This window comes from Spermophilus citellus, assembly GCF_964194105.1.
Source record: "Spermophilus citellus genome assembly, chromosome: 2".
Taxonomy (NCBI): domain Eukaryota; kingdom Metazoa; phylum Chordata; class Mammalia; order Rodentia; family Sciuridae; genus Spermophilus; species Spermophilus citellus.
The window spans coordinates 214673189-214699201 of NC_138183.1; the positions used below are offsets into that span (position 1 = coordinate 214673189).

General features: G+C 36.8%; 2 protein-coding genes across 4 annotated transcripts in view; both read left to right on the top strand.

Moving 5' to 3' along the window:
* Positions 1-26013, top strand: part of NELL1 (neural EGFL like 1) — a gene marked incomplete at its 5' end in the record, with an annotated part of 865989 nt that overhangs the window by 586819 nt on the left and 253157 nt on the right. The window lies entirely within an intron of this gene.
* Positions 2461-3630, top strand: LOC308642376 (isocitrate dehydrogenase [NAD] subunit gamma, mitochondrial-like; the record flags this gene model as incomplete). Its single annotated transcript, XM_081281251.1, has 1 exon — positions 2461-3630. The coding sequence occupies one exon, from the start codon at positions 2461-2463 to the stop codon at positions 3628-3630; it is 1170 nt and encodes a 389-aa protein (XP_081137377.1).

Sequence of the window (26013 nt, forward strand, 5' to 3'; positions counted from 1 at the left end):
CATGCTGGGCAAGTGCTCCATCGCTGAGCTGTACCCCCAGACCTCGTTGTTACTTTTCTGTGCTTTCTCTACATTCTTCTTCCTAGCCCAGTACTTTTTGACCTCAGTGGGATGACACACTGAGTGTCACAGTCCATCATGACATATGTCAAAACTAGTCACTTATCACAGTGTCACAGTCATGACACATGTCAAAACTAGTCACTTATTGATAAGCATTAAGTCATAATCCCTCGAGAATGATTTACTTTTTTAATTAGTTAGACTCACCCCAAAGTTATTATCACAGGGATGTCAGCTCATGTGCATTTCAACAGCGTCTGCTGGTCGGGTGCAACAAGGTAGAATTTGAATTATCTGTAAGTGAGTAGCTCATAATTAATAGCCTATTTTATATTTTCTGAAAATATCCCTGACCTGTGGTTATTGATGTATCATTAATACTTACAGAAATTTTGAAATATTATAGTCAGTAAGCTGTGGATTTATAGCTGCATTTGTTACCTTGATTTTTGCAATAGGTACATATTTAATAAGGAAAAGAGGTAAAGAAAACATGTGTATGTGTCTTGTCCTTATAGCATAGAAATGGAAGTAAGGCTATAATTAAAGTTTCGAAATTAAAAACAAAGTGATTATTCAAATGGTATATGCAATAATACTATTTACATTACTATGAATAATTGTTAATACTGTGGGTCATACTTTTTTTTTTCTTTTTATTGGTACTGGGGATTGAACCCAGTAAAGCTTTACTAGTGAGCTAATCCCCAGCCCTTTTTATTCTTTCTTTTGAGACAGGGTCTCGCTAAGTTGCTGAGGCTGGCCTCAAACTTGTGATCCTCCTGCCTCAGCCACCCAAGTCTCTGGGATTATAGGCATGTATCACCAAGCCTGGCTATGTGTTATACATTTTGATGATAAATTTATGTTTTCCTAGTCTTTATTAGTATATGATGTTTTTCTTTTATTAGCTGTAAGGGTCTGAATTTTACCTTTTAAATATAGTTCAATATGTTTTTTATATTAGCTGTATGCACACGTTGTCACCCAAAAAATGGCATGTTTTGAGATCAGGGAGCAGATCTCACTAATAATTTCTTAATAAAATACTTTTTTGAACATGACCTGTAAAAAACTTTGGGAGCTTTGCTTTACTTATCCAACTACTTGTGTGTTTGTGTGTATGCGTGCACATGCACACGTGTGTGTTTGGTTTTCATTACAATTCAGCATGCTTCTGGGAGTATATCTCCTATGAATGTCATTCATCATCTGTCACAGCAAAAGAAAAGTTAGAAACCTCTGCTCGAGGCTATTTTATACACATCTGTAGTTTTAACTCTCTCTCGTGTGTTAACGGCTCTTGAGTCTATATCATCATCCATGATCCTCTCTCTGGAGCTGCCGACTCATTTACTAAGCTACCTACTAGGCATCAGTATGTGGACATCTTACAGATTTCCCAAACACAGAATTTCTGAAATTGAACTCATTTTTCAATCTCATTCCTCCTCCCTATTGGCTTTACTTCTAGTATTGTGCATTTTTGTTGATAGCATCATCATTCATCCACTCTTGTTAAATTCATTAAAAATAATGTTCAGTGTTTCAGAGGCCAGTAGCCCAGTCCTGGTTATCTGCTAAATATCCCTGAAAGTTGTCTTCTCTTTTCTCATTTTCTTCAACCTAACATAGCCACTCATCATTTCCTGTTGGTATCACTTCATAGCCCAGTGGCTCTCAAATTTCAGTATGTATCACAATTATTAAAACATTACGAGTTAGATACCCATCTCCAGAATTCTAATTCAGTAAGTCTAGGGATAGTTCCAAGAAATTGAATGTCTAACCAGGTGTTTTTCTGAGAAAGTCTTTTATTTCTCTGTTTCCAGAGAAGAAAATACTCTGTATGATATTATAATGATAGACATGTGTCATTATGCATTTGTCCAAATTTGTAGAGTATGTAATATCAAAAGTGACCTAGTGTAAAACCATGGACTTTGGGTGATAATCATGTGTCAATATTGATTCATTAGTTATAGCAAATATACCACTGTCGTGCAGAATTTTGACAATAGGGAAGGCTGTTCCTATGTTAGGGCAGGGTAGTATGTATGGTAAATAGCTGTACCTTCTGTTCAATTTTGCTGTGACCCTAAACTGCCCTAAAAATAAGTCTGTATTTTTAAACCATATTATACAGGACTTAGTATATGTATTGTGCTTAATTAATTATCCAAATCAAAAATGTTTCTATTTTCTACTATGTAATGTATCATATCTTCTGCTGTCTAGCTATCATTTTCACTACAGTAGAATGTCTATCAAACACATTCTACTGAGAGAATTGTGACCTAGGCAAGAATTATGAAACAAGAATTCCACCAAAAGAAGCCAGTGCTGAGCAAGAGGAAGAACCCATATTTCCACATAATTTGAGTGAACCTTGATGTAATGATCATGGCACTAAAGATGCTAATGGGAGCCAGTTCCTCTGTGAAGGCAATTTTACAAACTGCAATTTTTGGCCATTCTTGGGAAATATTTCTTGGACCTCTGGCCCCTCTGAGGAGCTTCTGTGTGTATCACATAGATCCTCCAGCAGCTTTGTATGGTGGACGATACACGGTGACCATGATTCCCGGAGATGGCGTTGGGCCTGAACTTATGATGCACGTGAAGTCTGTGTTTAAATATGCGAGTGTGCCTGTGGACTTTGAGGAAGTGCTGGTGAACTCCACATCTAGTGAAGAGGAAGTTCACAACGCTATCATGGCTATTCGTCGAAACCGTGTGGCTTTGAAGGGCAACATTGAAACCAATCACAACCTGCCACCTTCTTACAAATCCCGCAACAGTATGCTTCGCACCACCCTAGATCTCTATGCCAATGTCATTCATTTCAAGAATCTGCCAAACGTGCAGACCCGGCACAAGAACATAGACATCTTAGTAGTTCGGGAAAATACAGAGGGCGAGTATAGCAACCTGGAGCATGAGAGTACGAAAGGAGTGATAGAGAGTCTGAAGATCATTACCAAGGCCAGTTCTATGCGCATTGCTGAATATGCCTTCCAGCTAGCCCAGAAGATGGGGCGTAAAAAAGTGACAGCTGTGCACAAGGCCAACATCATGAAACTGGGAGATGGACTCTTCCTCCAGTGCTGTCGTGAGGTGTCATCCCGCTATCCTCAGCTCATCTTAGAAGGCATGATTGTGGACAATGCTACCATGCAGCTGGTATCCCAACCCCAACAGTTTGATGTCATGGTGATGCCCAATCTTTATGGCAACGTCATTAACAATATCTGCACAGGGTTGGTTGGGGGGCCTGGCCTGGTACCTGGAGCCAACTATGGTCGCTTATATGCAATATTTGAGACAGCTTCAAGGCATACAGCCAAGAATTTAGCTCACAAGAATATCGCCAACCCTACGGCCATGCTGCTGGCAAGTTGCATTATGCTGGATTACCTCAAACTCCATTCCCATGCCACCCGCATTCGTACTGCAGTCTTAGAATCCATAGGCAATAAAAATATCCAGACCCCAGACATCGGAGGCCAGGGTACCACGTTGGACATCATTCACAACATCATGGAAAACGTTCAAGGTTTCAAGTAGATGATCAGTGCCTTGGAGTCTGTTATTACCCAAAGTTCTTCCTATCTTCCTCTTTACCCATTCACCCTCCACACCTAATCCTTGCCAGCAAGGCTAATGTACAGAATAAACCATCTGTTCCAATTCAGGAGAAGAATCGTATCAAGACTGATTTTTCCCCACTAAATTAAAATTCCATAAACATTGCTTATTTAAATTAGTCAAACCTATTGCATCGTAAACGATTTGTGGACATTCTTTCTATTTTAATCAGCGATTCTCACCTCTCTATGATATGATACAATGAATAAATCAGAGCTGTTTGTGCAGTCCGAAGGGCTTTCCCAGGACCTAGTGCACTGATTTTCTTTTATCTGTGTCATTAAAATTCAGTAAACCAGCCTACAGAGAATCTGTTTTTTTCTCTAGAGGTTATTAATGAGCTAATTAGTGCAATAAACTTTGACTACAAAATATACATTGTAACTTTAATACTAAATAAAGTAACATAAAGCTGAGCTAGTGCAGAATGCTTTCACTCCTTCCTCAATATCCTCCTTTTCCATGGTGTTGTTTAGGACATTTATGTGATAAATTTTCTCTGTGTTCTTTTGCACACATGAAAATTTATGGAAACTGCAGCTCCCCTGGAAAAGAGATTTTTAAATTTCTTTCAGCTCAGCTCAAGAGTGTAGAAGTCAAATCTCTACAATCAGAGTCCACAATTCTTGATATACAAATGAAACCATGGATTGCAAACTCTGTGCTCAGTGCTTCATAGTTTCTTTTGGTCCACTTTTAAACTTTCTATCAAAGAAAGCCCTGAACTAATCTAAATATTTGCATCATTTAATTATATTTTATTTACAGTATTTTAAAGGTCATAGTTGGGAGACATGCAAACAAAATAATTCTATTAGTACTTAGAAATTGTTATTACTCAAGGAAGATGTAAAAACACAATGATTATGAAAACTGATGTAGTTTTATCAGCAGGATAGAAATAAGATTGAGAAAAGCAGTGGATTCTGCATCCTGTATAATCTGTGGATCTTACCATACTTCACATAGCACAAGTTAAAGACCCTTTTTTTTCAGCCTCTGTGGTCTCCAGGAGGCTCCCGTTGAGTTGGGTGCCCTTGATCTCACCTAACCTAATTATATACAAAGCTAGGCCAGAGTTTGGAAAATGGAAAGTTAGTTTGAGGAGATTTAATTTGAAGAGAAATCAATTACCTTCAACCCCATCTAGAAGCCTTTCTTGAAGAATAAGGCAAGCAGGGAAGAGTCAATTGGAAAATAACCATGGTAATTGCATGTATTGCACAATTAAACATATCCCTTGCCAGGATGGATGCCACTGCCCTCCTGTTGCACCCACCTCTGGGCAGCTCTAGACCTTTGTGAGTAGTTCTTTAACAAGTGGATTTTAGTATGAACCCCACCCCACCCTAATCCCAAAACCTTAACTCACCCCACCCAATTTATACCCCCTTTTCTCATGACTAGGAGAAATGATTCATGGCACAATCAGCCCAACTGCAGGCAGTGACCCAGCTGTCACCTTCCATTTAGCAATGGGAGTTTATGGGCCATTTAAGCACAAGTTTTCCTCTATGAAGAATGGCCATCTCCAGAATCCTCTCAAGACAGCTGTGATGACACCTGGTACACGACAATGGCACTTTCTATCACCATCGTTAGATTTTCCCTCTTAGCTATGAATGTCCCAAGGGATAATATCATGTGTTTTTACTTGTCCTCTGTCATCTCTAATATAATTACTGTGCATGCAATGTAACAAAAATGTATCTTTGTTGAAGTAATCAGGAAATTAATGTTATGGTTGATACTGCCTCGCTTTTCTTATTTGTGAAGTGAGAAAATAACTGTACTTATGCCATAGGGTTGCTGGGAAGATGGAGTGAGAAAATGCACTTTAAGCTTATAACATTGTGATAAGTGCTTGTGTTTTTCTTTTTCTTTTTTTCTTAACATTACCGTATTTGTCCCTGATGTGATTTCTTCCTGTACATCTATTCTTTGAATTCAAAGTTGTTTGTCTCTGTCCACCTTTTCTCCTACCTAAGTGCATGCCACCACACTATGGAAGATTCAGTGTATGTGGACATGGTCATGAGTCCCCTGAGACCCCAGAACTCTTTCAGTTCTGAACTAAAGGTCAACAAAAAATATCACTTTAAGGTGGATCATGATGAAAACGAGCACCAGTTATCTTTAAGAATGTCAGTTAAAGGGCAGGTACAGAGGATGAATTGCACATTGTCAAAGCAGGGGCAATGGATTATGAAGGCATCCAATCCAAGTAATATTGGCAACTTGGACAAGGTTTGTACAGCCAAGGCTTCCCTTGGACTCATATGGTCTTATGGTTGAAGTGTAGTTCACAGCCTGTGCCTATTAATGACAAACAACACTGAGTAGTCCTCAGGAAGCTGCAGAGTCAGAAGATGAAAAGGAGGAGGAATATAAAACTCTTATGCATATCTGGGAAGCAATCTAACCCTGTAAATGGTAGCAAGTTTCTACAGAAAAAAAATAAAACTTACTACAGATGAAGAAGGTGGTGGTGGTGGTGGTGGTAGTGGTGGCAATTTTGATGAAGAGGGAAATTGAAGACCCATCTGTGTTGAAGAAATCTACATGAGATACTCCCACCAAAAATGCACAGAAATCAAACCAGAGTACAAAAACACAAACATTAACACAAACATTAAAAAAAAACAAGTTCTGAAACATGAAAAGGACCTAATTCTGTAGAAGACATTAAAAGCAAAATGCAACCAAGTATAGAAACAGGTGGTTCTCTTACCAAAGTGGAAGCCACGATCGCCAATGATGGAAGTTGCTTACAGAGCAGGAGGCAACTCAAGACATCTGGCAGTAGAGGAAGTCTCTTTCAGAAAACAGTTAAAACAGTTTGTTAAAATTTTCTTATTTCTGTAACAGTTGATATTTGGCTGCCCTTTATATTTCCAAGTGAGAACTTACCCTACCATGTTTGATAAATGTCCAGGTTCCATTGCCAAGAATGTGTTGTTTTATTTTTAAAGATGGAACTCCATTCTTTACTTAGTTTTAAGTGTATCTGGAGTGCTAGGATAGGACATAGTTGTACTATGGTATAACCATCATAGCTGACCACCATCGTTGAGGTCAGGCATGGAAATGGCAGTGAGACAAAAATATACATGTGAAATAAACAGCATTTTAGTATCATGAAAATATCAACTGTTATCCATATATGAAGCATTATATTTTTATCCATTACCTGCCTTTCTAATGCTAATCCTGAAGAAAACTGGTTGAATTACATTATTGCATTACAGATTGTTGGTTTGTAATCAACTTTCAACTAGAGAATCAAATCATTATAAGTGCTCTTACCCTCTCTCCTTTTTATTTCTTGAAACCAGTAGTTCCTCTTTCCCCGATGCCTCCTTTCTCATTAACCTTTCTCATCACTGGAAACTTCCCAGTTTTTCCTGCTGCAAGTATAGACCTCTAACTTGGGTCATGCTTGCCATTGAGTTTCCTTCAGTCTATTTTCTACAATGCACCCAGCATGATCTCTCTGAAAAGCAACAGACTCAAGTCACTTCCCTACTTAAAAACCCTCATTCGGGGCTTCCTTTGTCCTTTAGAGAAAGTCAGCTGAGCACACACAATACTGTACAGTACATTCCTGGCCAATAAGAGTGATAGTCATTGATCGCTGGAGTCCCTGAACTAGGACAGAGACAGGCTCTTTTTCATGCTCACTCTAAATACGAAAGGAAGGAAGGGAGTAAAGAAAGAAAGGAAGGGCAGGCTTATGTTCACAGGACTGGGGGACTGACTTTAGTCTGTCAACCTTTCTTTACAAAATCCTCCTCTCTAAATAATACTGAACCCTTGAGGCAGTAAAACAGGTGGTTGGCAGGCTGTCTCTGTTTCCTGAAAAGATTTCTTCTGTACTACATTCATTGGGTAATTTCATCTTATCCTTTATCAGTTTACTCGGAGTTGTTTATGGTCCTAGTGTTCTAAGGAATAGCCACAACAAGTTGTCTGACTTTTTTCTGAATTAATTCTTTACTGAGGCTCTATTTGGCTAATGACTTTACAATTCACTCAGTTGCTGAAGTTCCATACCTGACGTTCATCTCAGCTGTGTCACAGGAGCCTTGTTACACTGGATAGGTTGCTTAAAACACTTATCTCCAGTTTGCTCCTGTTTCAGATAAAAGGGATAAAAGGTAAATGTCTACCTTCATGGGATTCTTATAGAAAATTAAATAACATTGCTTTGGTTATCTATTGCTGCATAACAAACCTCCTCAGAACACAGTGGTTTAGAACAGTGATTATTTACCATGTAGTTTAATCAGGTGGTTATTATTAGCATGAGTCTCAGGATGGCTTGATAATGATGGCTATCAGTCTTCTCCACATGACTGGCTAATGCACTTGTTTTGTTTCTTCCTAGTGTAGCACCTAGTTTCTTTTTCTTTTTTTAAAATATTTTACTTTTCAATTGTAGTTAGACACAATACCTTTATTTTATTTTATTTATTTTTATGTGGTGCTGAGGATCGAACCCAGGGCCTCGCATGTGCTAGGCGAGCGCTCTACCACTGAGCCACAACCCCAGCCCGTAGCACCTAGTGTCCAAGGAGCAGAGACCAGGGCTGTGGATCTCTTAAAGCCTAGTCTTGGAAGCTTTTAATACCATTTCTACCACACGTCATTACTCAAAGCAGGCAATAGAGGCAGAACAGGTATAAGAATAGGGAGAATAAATGTCCCCTCTTGACAGGATAATGACGAGACCACTTTGCAAAGGAGTCAGAAGTATTATTGTTATGGCCATTTTGGAATCATAACCTATTATTATGAAACTATATTTAAAGCTGTGTCCAAAGCACCTGCCACATTGGGCCTTGCTTAAGCAAAGAAAACTACTATCTTTGACTTCTCCCCGTTTCATTTTGTCTAGTTTCAGTGTCAATTCTGCCACATAATGTTCCCTGTGTTGATGCCTTTTATTCCATCACATGTCTTCTGGGTTTATATTGTCTCCAGAACTATTTAAAGAGTTATATAACTGACTTTAAATTTGACCTCCTTCATTCCATATTTTGTCTTGTACTAATTTTTTTCACCTATTTGACTTTTGCCTCAATACGTTATATGCTACTTGAGGGTAGGAAATATATTTAACCAATGTTTTGGACCTTGTATTACCCAGCATAGTTCTTGCATAGTAGGTATAACTTCATAATTAAACACATTCCAAAGTGGATTTATTATGGTAATTATATTTATTATTATTTATCATGTGCCATGCATGTCCTACATGCTTTGCACTTACTAGTTTATTTGATTCTCATAGTGGTTCTATTAGAGGATTATTATTACAATCCTCATAAAGGAAAATTAAGGGACAGAGATATTAAGAAATTTTCTCGAGGTCTCACAACTAACAGGAGGTAAGGACAGATGAGGAGGAACTGAAGCATTTGGAACTAGAACAATGTGTTTTAATGGTTATGCGCATTTATACACTGTGAATTCCTTACTTCTATGGGTAAATGTGCTTGGTTTCAGGCATAGATCAATGTTTCCTTGTGAAAATAATCTCATAGACACGTAGAATTAAAGAAATGTCAAGAGAGTTCAGTTTTGCAGAAACTGTAGCCTGGTAGGTAAAGCAAATTGTCCCAATTTCACAACTAGTACCTAGCCGAGCCAAGATGAGGATCCAAGCCTTCTGACTACAGATTGAGCCAGAGTAAGGATCCAAGCCTTCTGATTCCAGATGATGTTCTCTTTTCACCATTTCACAACTCTCTTCTGATGTAACATACAGATAAATTACTGAAATTTTAAACACTTACTTTATGCCAAGTGCGGTTTTAAATAGTTTGTATATATATGAACAATTTTATCCTCACATTAACTTATTATTTTGATAAGAAACTAAAGAAAGACAAGTTCAGTGACTTGTTCAAGGTCAATCAGATAGTAAGTAGGGAACCAGTTTTAAAATCCAGCCAAAGCCACTGTGTATATCCTTGACTACCACAGCTACTTTCCAAATATTTGGGTTAACCTAGATAGTCCAGAATGAAAGGGTATCATGTCTAGAATCAACACCAAATATTGAAAAGAGATGACATTTCCAAAATGGTAAAGTTAAATAGTCAAATTATTCTTTTGGAGTAATGATAGACAAAAAGAAAACTTAGAACAAAGTGATGTGCTTTTGAAACAAACAAAAATGCTTAAATAATGATGTGGAGTACATGCAAAGAAATATTGAGTTTTGTAAATAAGAGAAGGGTTTTGAAGATATGTATACATGTCTGGATCATTATGAAGGTTGCAAGACACAGACAGTATTACAAGGCTCAGTTGGGAATATGTACAATATCTGCAGGAAACTGATTATAGAGCTAGAAATTTTTTGAAGGGAAGCATTTGGTCCTCGGAGTTTCCCTGACAACTTGCATAACATCGGAACTCAAAGTGGCAGAGTGTTCTTCACATCATGATGAATTTGCTTACAGTGATATGGAAAGCTACATCTATTGCATTTGTGATTGTTCCAAGAAATGCAAGGAAAAGAAAAAGGAGAAATATTTAAAGTGGGAAAAAATGACTCAACTTCACAAAAGCAATTTAAAAACCATGAATGTCTTATTATCAATTTAGTAAATGCTTAAAAATCAACACAGACTGAGTAAAAATATAGTCTTCTGATAAAGACTTGAGTCTAGGTTCTGATCAGCATAAGCATCTGGTTTGCTTTAGTTAATGCCAAATTTAGTTTCTACAAAATAGATGTAAATGGATGAATATTGCCACAAAAGAGAAAATTTTATGTTTGTCAAAATGCAAAATTGATGATTGTTTTTTTTTTCCATTCTAAAGAGAAAAGGGAGTTTTCTAGCTGATCAGGAGACCAAGGCAGGAGGATCACAAGTTCAAGACCATGTCTCAAAATTAAGAATAAAAAAGGGCTGAGGATTAGCACATTGATAGAGTGCCTCTGGGTTTAATTCCCAGTACTGTATGTGCACACACATGCATACACATGTCTTAAATTCAAGTCCTTATAAATGTCCTCATGTTACCTGTGTTCTCTCAGTTCTATGATTTTTAACAAGAAAATATTTAGGGGATTAAAAAAGTGACATTGGTTGTGCTGGCTTAATATTTTCATAGAAATTATCTTCAGAATAAATTTTGAAAAGAGACAAAAATTCTTCAATAATGAATCAGTAGTTATTTGTAGGAATATGGTCTCACAATTGCAATATTAAATGTCATTGTGTAATTAATTTGATTGTGATGATTAGTTCACATTATATATGTATGCCAAACCACTAAGTTTACACCTAAATATATTAAATTTGAAATTGTTAATTATATCTCAGAAAAGTTGGAAAAAATACAAATACTAAGATAAAGTTTAGTTTTGGTTATATTGTAGAGATCACAAGTACAAAACTATTAGACAAATAAGGAAAGAAGTTCTATTATGATGCAACTGGGGCTCTTGTAACTTCATTTTAATAAACATTAAGCCAGCCACAGGTGATGGCACAGGCCTGAAATCCCAGTGGCTCTGAAGGCTGAGACAGAAGGATCTCAAGTTCAAAGCTAGCCTCAGCATCAGTGAGGCAATAAGCAACTCAGTCAGATGCCCATCTCTTAAGAAGATACAAAAAAAGGGATGGAGTGTGGTTTAGTGGTTGAGTGTCCCTGAGTTCAATTCCCCCTACACCAAAAAAAAAAAAAAAAAAAAAGAAAAGAAAGAAAGAAAGAAAGAAAAGAAAAGAAACATCAAGCCAGGCATAGTGGCAGACACCTGTAATCACAGTGATTTAGGAGGCTAAGGTAGGAGGATTGCAAATTTGAGGCCAGGCTCAACAACTTAGTGGGGCCCTAAGCAAATTAGTGAGAACCTGTGTCAAAACAAAAAGGGATAAGGATTTGATTCAGAGATTAAGCGCCCCCTGGGCTCAAGCTCTATCTAGTAGCCAAAAAAAAAAAAAAAAAAAAGAAAAAAAGAAAAAAGAAAAGACTTCAAGGCTAGGTGCAGTTGCACATGCCTATAATTCTACTGGCTCTGGAGGCTGAGGCAGGAGGATGGCAAGTTCAAAGCCAGCATCAGCAAAAGTGAGATGCTAGGCAACTCAGTGAGACACTGTCTCTAAATAAACTACAAAATAGAGCTGAGGATGTGGCTCAGTGGTCAAGTGCCCCTGAGTTCAATCCCTGGTATCTCCCCCCCCCCAAAAAAAAAGAAATAAAAGGCATAAAACATGAAATCAAAAATTTCTTTATTTAAAACAATTTAAACAAATGGGAGGATAGACTTAGAAATGGGATGATGGATTTGGAAATTTTAGAGAATTTGAAAAGTGGCTCTCACTCTTTGGGAAAGACTATGGGATCAAAATTCTTAACATATTAAGTAAAATTATTTAATAATCTTATATTCAAAAGAAAACTAGTATTTCCAAATATGTTATTTGTTTTAGTATGTTAATGATGTATTTAATACAGCTATGAATGTGTAATTAAAATACTATTCAAAGATAACTGCTATTTGATGTGTTCCCCAAGGGGGAACTCAACTTTGCCCACACTTTTTTTTCTATAGATCCTATTTGTGTTTTAGAGGGAATCATTTTACTTATATTTGATGTTGTTTTCCACTTTCGCATTTATATTATCTCTAAGAAGCAACATTTAGTGAGAAAGCAAAGAAAGAAAATTTTGAAGTTATTTTGCAGAAATCTGTAGTAGTAAAGTAAGAAGTCAAGATTTCTGGACTTGTAGATAATATTGTGGAAAGACATGCAAAAAAAATTTACAAAAGAAGTTATACTCAAGTACTTAAGGCTGTGGCTAGAGCACATCTGTGGTATTTCATGTAGTTTTGATCTTTCAAATTTATGAAAGATGTGATTTCTGTGAAAAGGTGTACAGTATACTCAGAAATCAACTGTATGCCAAAGCTTTCAGAAAAAGATGCTGGAAACTCTGATTTATAAATAACCTGTTTTCTCCAGGGTAAGATTTCTCCAGGTATGATTGATCCTTGGCAAGGTATTTAAGTTATGATAGAATTAAGTTATTTTGATTCCAGTTTTATTCTTGCCAAGAGCAAGATCCTGTTTACACAGTGACCTCATCCATTATTTCTTTCACCCATTCACTTATACCTGGGGTAGTTCATTCTCCTTTGAGCACTGTACTTGCTTTGAGCTGCAGACTGTGTGGGCACCGAGGATGCAGCTTTGAGGACTGAGTGCTTTCTCCCACAGAGCACACAGGGCTGAAGGAACCAACAACAATTATGCAACTAATAACAGAGTGATAAGTACTGTAATAGAGGTATAAGCAGGATGTTGTGATAGGACAGAGAAGGGAAAGAAATCATAGAAACCTCTCCAGAGTAAGTCATGCCTCATCTGAACCTTAAAACTCTTTAGGAAAATAAACAGAGGCAGAGGAGCAGGCAGGGGGAGAGAGGAAGGAAGTCTCTGGTTGAATACCTAGTCACTGATGGCTGAGAAGGCTGCCATTGTCTGCCCATTATGTGATATATTCAAAGCTTTTCCTTTTTTCCCTCCATTCTTTCATATTTTATACCCTGTCATTATTGTTAAACTAATTTTACCTACTCAAATTTATCCATTAGGTGAGATTTTCAAGATTTAAAGTGGATGTCTGATTTTTCTGTTTTTTTTTTTTAACCTTGATTAATTAACCTCATTAGATACCTCATTGTAGTTGGCTCTGATTCTTGTGCTTAGGCAAATTTATTATTTTCCTTAAGCTGCTTCTCAGCATAATTTCTGCCTCTTTGAAGCCTTTCTTTTCAATTTCATGTCTCTCTTTCTCAATGTCAGCTTCTCTGTGAGCACATTCATTGCTCTGTGAACCATCTCTAGCACACTTCTTATGCCCTTAACCTCTTCTCTGATGCCTCCTTGAGAGTGGAATAGATCTCATCCTCTCTTCCTTCCTGTTCAGCTCCCCGCTCTGGTATAGTTTTGAACTCTCAGTCTTTCTGGAAATGGCCTTGGAGTTTCCGTGGAAATCTTATGCACCACCCTCCTCAATCATCCCTTTTTACTCCAGTGTTGGTGGCCTAATATCCTGCTGCTTGCCCCCAAGAAGCTGCTGACTGGCCACTTTCCTCCAAGGATCTGTGAATGTTGAGTTACCATTTTTCTGTGATGGTAGCAGGATGCTTGCAATCTTAACCTCTAGGGGCTGCTGGGGAATAGCCAAAGCATTCACCCTGCTCCTGGGCCCAAGGAAATCATCAGCAGCAGCAGCAACATTTCTAATGAGAATGACCCTACCACTCTTCCACCTGATACTTTCCTCTTCTTTTCCCAGGAAGGCACCTTTCTCTGAAAGGATGTCAAGCTCTCCATCATCTTCCACGAGGTTCTTTCCTATCTGTTTAGAGCACTCCAGATGTGGATAGCTGAAGGTATTAGAATGACTTGACCATGGTTATAGTTTTTATCCAGATTGGCAGATGCTTTCTACAGTTTCCATTGGGATTTCAGCGGAAAAGAGCTTAATATGCACAGGAGGAGGAAAGTACTTCTCTCCCAGGATCCCTGCTGAGCTGATAACAGTCTATGGGAAGTCATCTATTTAAACAAAAATAAACACGCCTTAGGATGCCAGGAGACTATTTTAAGCTATTTTCAGCTTTATTAAGAAATCTGTGTTTAATTTTTCCAACGTCTCCAGCCCTGTTCATTTAGCTTTCCTCTGTGTGTGGATCAATTACGAAACTTGATGAGAATGCAGACGTTGCATTCTGTTCCTCACAGAAACCCAGTGCATGTGGAGGAGAGTGAACAACCTGGAGGGCTTCCAAGAGCCTAGTCAGAGATTGCACTCATCTGGCTTTTCACCGGGAAAAGTATTCCTAGTCAGACATTGCCCGTGTCTGGGTACTCAGAAATCTCACTGCTCCATATTTTTTATTTCTAACAAAAATTCTTTGGACCCATATAACATGGTCACCTATAATAAGTTAGACACTGATGAGGTCATCAGAAATTTGAACATGCAGGTAAAGGATCAGATAATACACATATTAAGTTTTATGGACCACATGGTCTCTGTTGCAGCTATTCAACTCAGGGCCACTCTGCCACTGATCTGTATCCCCAGTCCAGTCCTTTTTTTTTTTGTTTTAAACTTTGAAACAGGTTTTTCTAAATTCCTGGGGACTTTGCTACGTTGCAGTGGTTGGCCTCAAACTTGTGATCCTCCTGCCCCAATATCCTGAGTCACTGGAATTACAGGCATGTGACAGTTTGCCTAGCTAATACTGGCACTTTAAAGCATTGGGAATTATAGAAAGTATGTACACACTAATAAAAGTAGCTACGTTCTAACAAGACTTCATTTATGGACACTGCAATTTAAGTTTCACACAATTTGTACATGCCATGTAATATTGGGTTTTAAAATTATTTTTTCAAACATTTAAACAAGTGAAAGCCATTCTTTGTTCACAAAGCCATATAGAAACATGCCTGGGGACTATAATTTATGAACTCCTAGTCTGGGCAAAGGAGCTTAGGTAATGAACAAGACAGAAACCCTGACCTCTTGTAAATTTCATTTGCCTGGTTAAAAAACAAACAAACAAAAAAAGACAATGAACTTATAGAAACACAAATATTGAATATTATTTTAAGCTGTAAGAAGGAAAACAAAATAAAACATAATTATTATTCTGAGAGCAACTGGTGGTAAGAAGGACGAGGGAATGGGCTGCTTTGGCCAACCCCTGAGTCAGGGGTGAGCTGCAAGTGTTTGGAAGAAGCACAAAGACTGATGTGGCTGGAGAGGATGTTGCAGAGGGAAAGAGGAGGAACATGGGCTTAAAAAGGAAGATGGGGAAAGTCAGGTAGGATCCTGTAGCCCATAGAAGGGCTTTGAGCTTTATGCACTTTGCAGTGCCAGGCCACAAGGAAGGTTCAAGCTGGGAGTGATGGGAAATGGTTTATGTATTTGGACGGATCACTGTGACTGCTGTGTGGATGAAGTGATATCATGGAGGAATAAGACTCAGGAGGACAGTCAGGAAACTATAGTGGCCTCTCAGTCCAAAACAGATGACTCTGTACTTTCCATGTACTCCTTTTCTAACACTTTTCTTGCATGTGAATCTACTAGTGGCTTGGGGGAGGGTGAGAGATAGTGACTTATGTGGCTCAGGTTCACCTCTGAATGAGATTTGCATCAATCACATTTCCCAGAAATCAACACCCTTTTTTTTCCCCCTATTACCTCAGTCATGCTGAGAATGAGAGTTCACCATCTTTGGTATATTTACTATATATGGCATTATTTTATTTGACCTTCACAGCAATTCCATAGGTAGGTGTATTCACTGTATAGGTGAAGAAATTGAGATACTAATAGGTCCTGCAAGGGGCCAAGTATATCTCTGATGGCTGTTGGAAAGCATTGTGAAAAGTCAGTTTTTCTCAAAGATGAACTAATATCCAGGTCAATTCAGTGTATGAAAAAGGGAAATTTCATCTGCTATTATGACCTCCAGCTTTGCTTGATCTCTGACTGGTTTAGGTCACTAAGCAGTATTGATTCCTTTTTAATTGGAAAATTTCAGAAGCCAGTTCCATTAAAGCAAACAAACAATTAAAAAAAAATAAGGCCCCTGCAAAAAGAAAACCAGACCCACTGGAATGAAAAATTCCCATTTGCCCAGTTTATGTATAACTGATCTCTAAGCTATTATACAATTTTGCATATAATTGATGTTGTCTTAACACTTTTGTGTGATCATAATAAAATATCTTATACTGGCAAAGAACAAAATGTATTTCTTATAGTTTTGGAGGCTAGCATGTCACAATCAAGGCATCAGCATTTTTGATGTCTAATGAGGACCCAATCTCTGCTTCCAAATTGGCATCTTGTTGCATTATCTGGAAAGGATGGTAGCCTTGTACTCACAAGCTAGAAGGGCACAAAGCATTTTCTTTAAGCCTATCCCCTTTTTAAGGGTGCTAATCCCATTCATGAGAAGAGTCCTTATAACTTAATCACTTCCCATATGCCATACCTCTTAATACCATTACATTGGAGATTAAATTTTAATATGGATTTTGGAGCAGACACCATCATTCAAGTTAAAGAAGATGCTCACTTGATGTTAATTGTTAAGCTAGAACCTGCTGTCCATTGTTACAGTATAGATGTTTGGAATTCTAATGAGATCAATAATACCACTTAGCATATATTTGCAATATCTGATACATTCTCCAAATGCCTTCAATATATCATTTCCTTTTATTTTTCTAGATGTCTTAGTGTATATCCTGTGATTATTATCTTCATATTTTAGATAAGAAAAGTTTAGGTAAATTTTTGAAATTTCTTGTTCAAGAGAAAGAGCTAAGGTTTAAACCCCAGTCCTTTTGACCCCCAAGTCCATTCTCTTTACCCATGTGTGACCTAGAAGTGGTATGGCAGGAAGGTCTTTGGGAGGCTTGACTTCTAGATATTAGGGTAAATCAACTGGTTATGTGATCTGGACAAATTAGCTTTTCTTGCCTGAAAAAACAATTAACTTTCTTAATGATAGAAGTCTACAACCTGTATTTCTTTGCTAATTTAGGACACACATTTTCTTCCTAGCTTACATTGTATATTCTACATTCCTATTCTCTCTCATCCTATTCTACTATTAATTTTTAAAGTTTATTTTAATTAGGTATGAATGACAGCAGAATGCATTTTTTATTTCCTGTACACTATTACAGCACAACTTTTCATTTCTCTGGTTGTATACAGTGTAGCATTGTACCATATTTACAGTCATGCATGTACCTAAGGTAATGATGTCCATCTCATTCCACCATCTTTCCTGCCTGGATGCCCCAATTCTTCCCCTCTTTTTCCTCCCTTCCCTTTGCCTAATCAAAGTTCCTCCATTTTTCCTTTGCTCAATCAAACTTCCTCCTTTTTTCCCATGCCCCTTGCATTATGGATCAGCATCCACTTATCAGAGAAAACATTTGGTTTTGTTTTTGGGAATTGGCTTACTTTGCTTAGCAGGATATTCTCCAACTACATCCATTTACCTGCAAAGTCATAATTTTATTCTCTTTTAATGCTGAGTAATATTCCACTGTGTGTGTGTGTGTGTGTGTGTGTGTGTGTGTGTACACACATATGTATATATCATAGTTTCTTTATACATTCATCTACTGAAGGGCATCTGGGTTGGTTCTGCAGTTTATCTATTATGAATTGAGCTGTGATGAACATTGATGTAGCTGCATTACTATAGTATGCTTATTTTAAGTGCTTGGGTATAGACAGAGGAGTGGTATAGGTGAGTCAAATGGTGGTTCCATTCCAAGTTTTCTAAGGAATCTCAATACTTCTTTTTATATTGGTTGTACCAATTTGCAGTCCCACCAGCAATGTATGAGTGTGCTTTTTCCTCCACAACCTCACCAATACTTATTGTTGTTTGTATTCTTAAAGCTGCCATTCTGACTGAAATGAGATGAAATCTTAGAGTAGTTTTGATCTACATTTCTCTAATTACTAGAGATGTTGAACATTTTTGCATATATTTGTTAATCAAATGTATATCTTCTTCTGAGAAGTGTCTATTCAGCTCCTTAGCCCATTTATTGATTTTTTTTTTATATTAAGCTTTTTGAGTTCTTTATATATCCTGGAGATTAATGCTCTATCTGACATGTAAAGTGGCAAAAATCTGCTCCCAAAATGTAGGCTATCTATTCACCTCATTGATTGTTTCTTTTGCTGAAAAAAAGTCAGTTTGAATCCATCCCATTTATTGATTCTTGATTTTATTTCTTAAGCTTTAGGAGTCTTGTTAAGGAAGTTGGGGCCTAATCTGACATGATGAAGATTTGGGCCTACTTTTTCTTTTATTAAGTATAAGGTCTGTGGTCTGATTCTTAGGTCCTTGACCCACTCTGAGTTGATTTTTATGCATGTAGAGAGAGAGGAATTAGTTTTATTTTGCTGCATATAAATTTCCAGTTTTCCCAGCACCAGTTGTTGAAGAGGCTATCTTTTCCCCAATGTGTATTTTTGGTGCCTTTATCTACTATGAGATATGTGGGTTTGTCTCTGTGTCTTCTATACTGTATCATTGGTCTACATGTCTATTTTGATGCTACTACTATGCCATTTTGTTACTATAGCTTTGTAGTATAGTTGAAGATCTGGTATTGTGATGTCTCCTGTTTCACTTTTCTTGCTAAGGATTACTTTGATGATTCTGGGTCTCTTATTTTTCAAATGAATTTCACGATTGCTTTTTCTATATCTGTAAGGAATGATGTTGAGATGTTATTTGGAATTGCATTGAATCTGTATAGCGCTTTGTGTACTATGGCCTACCAAGAACATGGGAGATCTTTCCATATCCTAAGGTGTTCTTCAATTTCTTTCTTTAATGTTCTGTAGTTTTCATTGTAGAAGTCTTTCACCTATTTTGTTAAATTGATTCCCAAGTATTTTATTATTTTTTGAGGCTTTTGTGAGTGGGGTAGTTTTCCTAATTTCTCTTTCAAAGGATTAATCACTGATATATAGAAATGCATGTAATTTATGGGTATTGATTTTATATCCTGCTACTTTGCTGAATTCACTTATTAATTCTAGAAGTTTTCTGGTGGGATTTTTTTGGAGCCTCTAAGTATAGAATCAAGTCATCAGCAAATAATGATAGTTTAAGTTCTTCTTTTCCATTCCCTTTAATTTCTTTTGCCTGTCTAATTGCTCTGGCTTGAGTTTCAAGAACTATGTTGAATAGAAGTGGTGAAAGAGGGTACCCCTGTCTTGTTTCAGTTTTTAGTAGGAATGCTTCCAATTTTTCTCCATTTAGAATGATGTTGACCTTGGGTTTAGCATAGATAGCTTTTACAATATTGAGGTATGTTTCTACTATCCCTATTTTTTCTAGTGTTTTGAACATGAAAGGGTGCTGTATTTTGTCAAAAGCTTTGTTTGCATCAATTGATTTAATTATATGATTCTTATCTTCAAGTCTATTGATGTGATGAATTACGTTTATTGAATTCTATATGTTGAACCAACCTTGCATCCCTGGAATGAACCCCATTTGATCATGGTGCATAATTTTTAGAAATGTTTTTGTATGAAATTTGGCAGAATTTTGTTGAGAATGTTTTGCATCTATGTTCATCAGGTATTGGTCTGAATTTTCTTTTCTTGATGTGTCTCTGTCTGGTTTTGGTATCAGGATGATATTAGCCTTATAGAATGAGTTTGGAAGGGTTCCTTCCTTTTCTATTTCATGGAATAGAGGAGTACTGTTATTATTTTTTCCTTGTACATATTGTAGAACTCTGCTGTGAATCTGTCTGGTTCTGGGCATTTCTTGGTTAGTAGGCTTTTGATGGTGTCTTCTATTTCCTTGCTTGAAATTGATCTGTTTAAATTATGTATGTTCTCTTGACTCAGTTTGGGTTGATCATATGCCTCTAGAAATTTATCAGTGTCTTCAAGGTTTTCTATTGTACTGGAGTATAAATTTTCAAAATAGTTTCTAATTATCTTCTGTATTTCAATAGTATCAGTCATGATATTTCCTTTTTCATCTTGAATTTTAGTAATTTGAGTTTTCTCTCTTCTTCTTTTCCTTAGAATGCCTAAGGTTTTGTCAATTTTATTTATTTTTTCAAAGAACCAGCTTTTGTTTTGTCAATTTTTTGAGTTATTTCTTTTGTTTCAGTTTCATTGATTTCTTCCCTGATTTTAATTATTTCCTGTCTTCTACTACTTTTGGTGTTGATTTGTTCTTCTTTTTCTAGGGCTTTGAGATATAATGTCAGGTTATTTATTTGTTGACTTTTTCTTCTTTTAATGAATGAACTTTCCTCTTAACACTGCCTTCACAGTGTCCCATAGATTTTTATAAGTTGTATCAGAGTTCTCATATACCTCTAAGAATTTTTTATATTCTCCCTGATGTCTTCTGGCATAGGCATCATTCAATAACATATTGTTTAGTCTCCAGGTGTTGGAATAGCTTCTCTTCTTAATTTTATTATTGATTTCTAATGTTATTCCCTTATGGTCAGATAGAATGCACAGCAATATCTGCATTTTTTTGTATTTGCCAATCATTGCTTTGTAGCATAAGATATGGTCTATTTTGCAATAGGATCCATGTGGTGCTGAGAAGAAAGAGTATTCACTCATTGATGAATATTCTATATATATCTGTTAAGTCTGAATTATTTATTGTATTATTGAGTTCTAAGGTTTTTTTCTTTAGTTATTGTTTGGAAGATCAATCCACTGGTGAGAGAGGTGTATTAAAGTCACTCAATATTACTGTGTTGTGGTCTATTTGGTTCTTGTAGTTGAGAAGGGTTTGTTTGACATACATAGATGCCCCATTGTTTGGGGCATAGATATTTATGATGTTATGTCTTGTTGATGTATGAATCCCTTAAGCAGTACTAAATGTCCTTCTTTATCCTTTTTCACTCACTTTTGTTTGAAGTCCACTTTATCTGATATGAGGATGAAAACCTTGGCTTGTTTATGTGGTCTATGTGAGTGGTACATTTTTTCATACTCTTTCACCTTCAGTTTGTGGATATCTTTTCCAAGATGAGTCTCTTGAAGGCAGCCTATTGTTTGGTCTTTTTTTTTTTAAATCCAGTCTGTCAGTCTACATCTTTTAATTAATGAGTTTAGGCCATTCACATTCAGGGTTATTATTGAAATATAATTAGTATTCTCAGATATTTTGGTTTATTTTTGGTTTTTAACTTGACTTGGTTTCTCCTTTGATTGGCCTTTCCTTTAATGTAGTTCTTCTCTTTAATGATTTTCATTGTTGTTTTTCATTTCCTCCTCCTGGCAACTTTTGCTGAGAATGCTCTGTAGTATAGGCTTTCTTGCTGCAAATTCTTTTAACTTTTCTTTATCTCCTGGCTTTGAGAGTCTGGATTGAAACATCCTCTGAGATCCAAACTGGTCTTTCTCTGTAGCCTTTAAGATTCTATCCTTATTTTGTATGCTAGGCATTTTCATTATAATGTTCCTTGGTGTAGATCTGTTGTAATTTTGTACACTTGGTGTCCTGTAAGCCTCTTATATTTGATCTTCCAATTCATCCTTCATGTTTGGGAAATTTTCTGATATTATATCATTTACAAGATTGTGTATTCCTTTGGTTTTAATCTCTGTGCCTTCCTCTATCCCAATAAATCTTAGATTTGGTCTTTTGATGCTAGCGCATAATTCTTGGATGTTCATTCATGGTTTCTTATCATCTTCATTATGTGATCAACTTTATTTTCAAGATTGTATATTTTGTCTTCATTATCTGATGTTCTGTCTTCCAAGTGATCCAGCCTGTTGGTGATTCTTTCTTTCTTTCTTTTTTTTTTTTTGATACTTTCTATTGAGTTTTTAATTTGCTTTATTGTTTCCTTCATTTAAAGAATATTTTTTCAGAGTCTCTCTTTCTTGAAGTAATCTTTTACTACCTGTATTTGCTACCTTATATCTTTGTTTGTGTTGTCAATTTTTGCCTGTATTTTCTCCCTTATCTCTTTTTTGGTGTGATCAATGATTGCTCTCTTATCTCTTTGTGGAATGATCGATTTTTTGCCTGTACTTGCTCAGTTAGGTCATTCTTTAATTTGTAAATCATTTTAATTATGTACATTCTGAACTCCTTTTTTGACATTTCATCAACTGCACTGTCCATGGATTCTATTATTGTAGTATCTTGGTTCATTTGGGCACTTTGTTCCCTTGTTTTTTCATGTTGTCTCTGTGTCTTCCTTTCTTGCAGTGCAGATCTAAGGTATTACAGTTTCTATCTTACAATCTTCTAGTGTGCCTGCAGATTACCTGTGCCTCACTTCAGTGTTGGGCTTCCATTCCCCAGCCAGTGTCCCAGGATGAATGCTACTGCAACTAAAAGTGGTGGTGGCAATAACAAAGGTAACTCAAGATAGTAGTGATGGTGTCCCAATGGATGCAATCACTTTCAGAGATGGAACTGAAAGGGTCAGCTGCCTATTCAGATGTATAGCTGCCTCCAGGCCCTATCTGTTGTCCCAAGATGAAGACTACTGCAAAGGAAGGGCTATGGTGATGGCTACAGTGTCCCAAGATGGAGGTGGGCTAGGCCTGAGCTCCCAAGTGGGCGGTGCTGGGACTGACCTAGTCCTCCCCTCCACCCGACCTGCACAGGTCAGCAGTGGAGTGGTCCTAGACCTGGGCCTGGGCTCAGATGTGGGTCTACTGGTTGGTGGGGTTGTCCTGGGCCTAACATTGCAGGAGCACTGTTTGACAGGGTATTCTTGGGCCAGGGCCTGGGCTCTGGCATGGGTCTGCCGATGGGTAGTTTACTATTAAGTTTTTTAAAATAGCATGTATCAACCTTCTAATATTCTGCATCATCTATTTGGTTTTCCTTTATTGTTTATTCCCTGTCTCCTCTGCTATAGGATGATACAAACTCTCCTGACAACAGGGGTCTTTGTATATGTTGTTTAAAGATATATTTCATGTGTCACTAAAACTCCCTGGCATTAGGACGTACCCAGTAAATATATAATGTACGTTTTCAAAAGGCAGATGTGGGTGGAAGGGAAAGACAGGAAATTACATTCCAGCAGGCAGAGTATGGTATAAGAAGGGACAGGAAGATGTTGGATGTGTTGGTCTTACGAGGACTTCCATTTATGTGAGAAAATGATGAAGAAAGAAGAGGAGATTAGGGACAGGTTTCACAATTGGAGAAAGCCTTCAATGTCACACGGAGAGCCCAGATGTTATTTGTTCCGTGATAGAAAGCCATTTTTATTCATAAGATTTATTAGAGAACCAAAATTCAAGGGGTACAATAATGGCTGTAGGACACAACTCTTGGAGCCTCCTTGTATTTAGAAGTAACACTCTGCTCAATGACATGGTCAATCTTTTTTGGGAAATGACAAAAATCATCTAAGAAATAATTATTATACCCTGAACTCAGAGAGAAAAATGTGCAGATGCAGATGTGTTATTCCTTATTTATGGTAATTGAATTTTAAATTTAATTTAGCAGTAAAATTCTGCTATTTAGAGCATTGTTACACTGTAAAAGACTTGAGAAGCACATAGATTCTAAGGGTATTTAGAGCATCATTTGATGCCTGATGGGTGACAAGCATAAACGCATCCAAATTAATCATAATTGCCATTCTAGCAAGTAAAATGCAGCAGTGTGTTTATCAAAAGGACACTTCTAAAATTTATCAAAAGAGCATGATAAAAAGCAGTGCAAAAGACTCCTTCTACAAAGCTACATGGTAGACACAGGCCACAAACTGTACACTGTATGCTGCATGGTCCAGACAATATAGATTTAATGTACATATTACATTTATTACGAACATTTCACAAGCATCATTTTAAAAATAGCTGTATATTATTCTATTCTGAACAATGACAAATGTCTACTTAGCATTTTATATACTTTTGGACATTTAAACATCCACATTTTCATAATCTTAATTAGCAGTTTAATAAATCTCTTAGCGCACTCTCAGATTTTTCTTCATATTAAGAATTTTTCTCTTGGGGCTGGGATTGTGGCTCAGCGGCAGAGCACTTGCCTCTCATGGGTGGTTCCCCGGGTTCGATCCTCAGCACCACATAAAAATAAAGGCATTGTGTTGTGTCCATCTACACCTAAAAAATAAATATTAAAAAAAGAATTTTCTCATGCTCACAGTAAAATTACTGAGACAAAGCATATGCATTATTTTTGCATCAATTCTGCCTGCCAATTTGGTGAAAATTGGTACTTCTTAGTTTTTTATTATTATTTCTAATAAGGTCGAGATTATGTTTATTGTTCTTTGAAATGTGTGGTTATGCCTTCAGATCTTTTATATGGAGCCTAGTGTTTTCCAAGTATTTATCACTCTCAGAATTCTGCATATGCAAAGGCAAAATATTTTAGTCAAGCCATATTGTCAATATACTGAAACAATAAATCAATTCATAGGAACAGTTGATCAATCTGATGACCTGATGGGTCATTTCATGTGTAAGAGTGGATCAATTTGGTGACACATCATGCAGAATAAAGGTGCCCCCAATAAATCATGTTAGGATGTAGAGCTGAAAACCAAAGAATAAACAAAATAACTTAGTTCATGACTTGTTCATAAAGTCACAATCATCTCCTTTCTGAACTATAATAATGATGATGGAAAGTTCGGGAAACATCTGTTTCTCCATGTGCCTTAGGAAGCTCTGCACTAATTGCAGTATGTTGATGTTTTTATTTTCTTTCTCCTGGGTGGTCTGAGAGTAATCTTCCTCTTGAAATTAACCGCCTCAATTCTCTCCTTTCAGTGACCCTTAGTCAGATGAAACTCTCATTGACTTTATCTAATAAATTAAGAAGCTGGTTCCCTCATTTATCATATGTTGTACTCTGCAATTGGATTCATGCCAGACCCAGAGACAAGGAGATTATAAGAAACCATCTGAAGTTATGAGTGCAAGGTTATTACACTGTAGGTGAAAGAGAGGAGTATAATTCCTACCTGAGCCCATGGAAGTTTTTTATTAGCAGCAATGATATCTCCCAACTTTGCCATCATGACCATAATGTTTAAAGGGCAATAGGAACTACTAAGGTCATCAGGCATAAAAGAGTTCTGAATTCTTTAATCTTTTACCATGTCACAAATGGAAATTAGATTATTTAGGTATAGGTTTGTTTATATACATAATTAGGGTATCAACAGTCTATCTTTCCCCATCTTGTCATATTTATTTATGTATGTGAACATTTGCTTTAAAAATAGATACTGTTACTTCTGGCTTCCATTATTGCTGTGCTAGAATGAGCCTGGGTGACCTTGAGTCAGGAGACACTATTCTCTTCTGGCAGGTCATGGATGTGAACATCAACAGTGCTTTGGCTAATTAAATTTAAAAGATTCTCATATCCATGTAACTGTAATAAGATTGTATCTATTCTACTACAGATGAAATATTACAATAATTTAACCCATTTGCATCTAGATCTATGTGTGTGTGTGTGTGTGTGTGTGTGTGCATGCATACACACACCACGCATGCATATGTGTGGTGATAAGTAAAAGGAAAATTCAGATAAAGAGAAAAAAGGAGATACTTTCATTTTTCATAAATTTTTCTATACCCAGTACCAAACACATACACATACATATTTACAAGGTCACAGACAAACAAGAAAGTACCTACTGAAAAAGCAGTTTTGACCATGGCCAGGTATAGTCCTTTCTAGACTTTCTATTC